This window comes from Pterocles gutturalis, unplaced genomic scaffold, assembly GCF_000699245.1.
Source record: "Pterocles gutturalis isolate BGI_N339 unplaced genomic scaffold, ASM69924v1 scaffold11174, whole genome shotgun sequence".
In the NCBI taxonomy this organism is placed as follows: domain Eukaryota; kingdom Metazoa; phylum Chordata; class Aves; order Pterocliformes; family Pteroclidae; genus Pterocles; species Pterocles gutturalis.
Window position 1 is genome coordinate 1 of NW_010133267.1, and position 512 is coordinate 512.

Sequence of the window (512 nt, forward strand, 5' to 3'; positions counted from 1 at the left end):
CGGCTGGGTGCTGGGGTGATGGCAGTGCCACACAGCCCCTCCGGCCCCCTCCCAGACCCTGTGGTGGTGGCACTGGGGGCACCCAGGGGACCCCGGAGCCGGAGACTGGGGAGACGTGAACCCTGGGGCTGGGGCCCCCTTCACTTCCCAGCGGTGACGCCATCGGGGTGGTGGCCTGGAAAGGTTTAAAAGCTGCTGCAGGCAGGAGTGGAGAGAGGAGAGGTAGTCTGTCCAGAGAGGGAGCGACCACAGCCGGCAGGATGGATGTGGGGTGTGGGACATCCACGGACGGGCTGATGACGGTGCCTGCCAACAGGCTGGACAGCTGGATCATGGAGGTCCTGCAGCCCAGCACGGTCTTCTCCAACCAGGTGAAGCAGGCAGTGAAGAAGATCTGCGACTTCCTGAAGGAGGACTGCTTTGAAAGTGACATCCGTGTCCTCAAGACTGTAAAGGTGAGTGCTGCCCGGCTCGGGGACAGCCAGCACCCCTGCTGCCACCCTCCCCTCTGT

The 512-nt window shown here is 64.3% G+C and overlaps 1 protein-coding gene across 1 annotated transcript in view; it reads left to right on the forward strand.

The window, feature by feature from the left end:
• Positions 1-260: 260 nt before the first annotated feature.
• Positions 261-512, forward strand: part of OAS1 (2'-5'-oligoadenylate synthetase 1, 40/46kDa) — a gene marked incomplete at its 3' end in the record, with an annotated part of 1,386 nt that continues 1,134 nt past the window's right edge. Inside the window, exon 1 of the mRNA XM_010081171.1 lies at positions 261-466. Within this exon, the coding sequence (XP_010079473.1) occupies positions 261-466 (206 nt within the window). The remainder of the gene's footprint in view (positions 467-512) is intronic.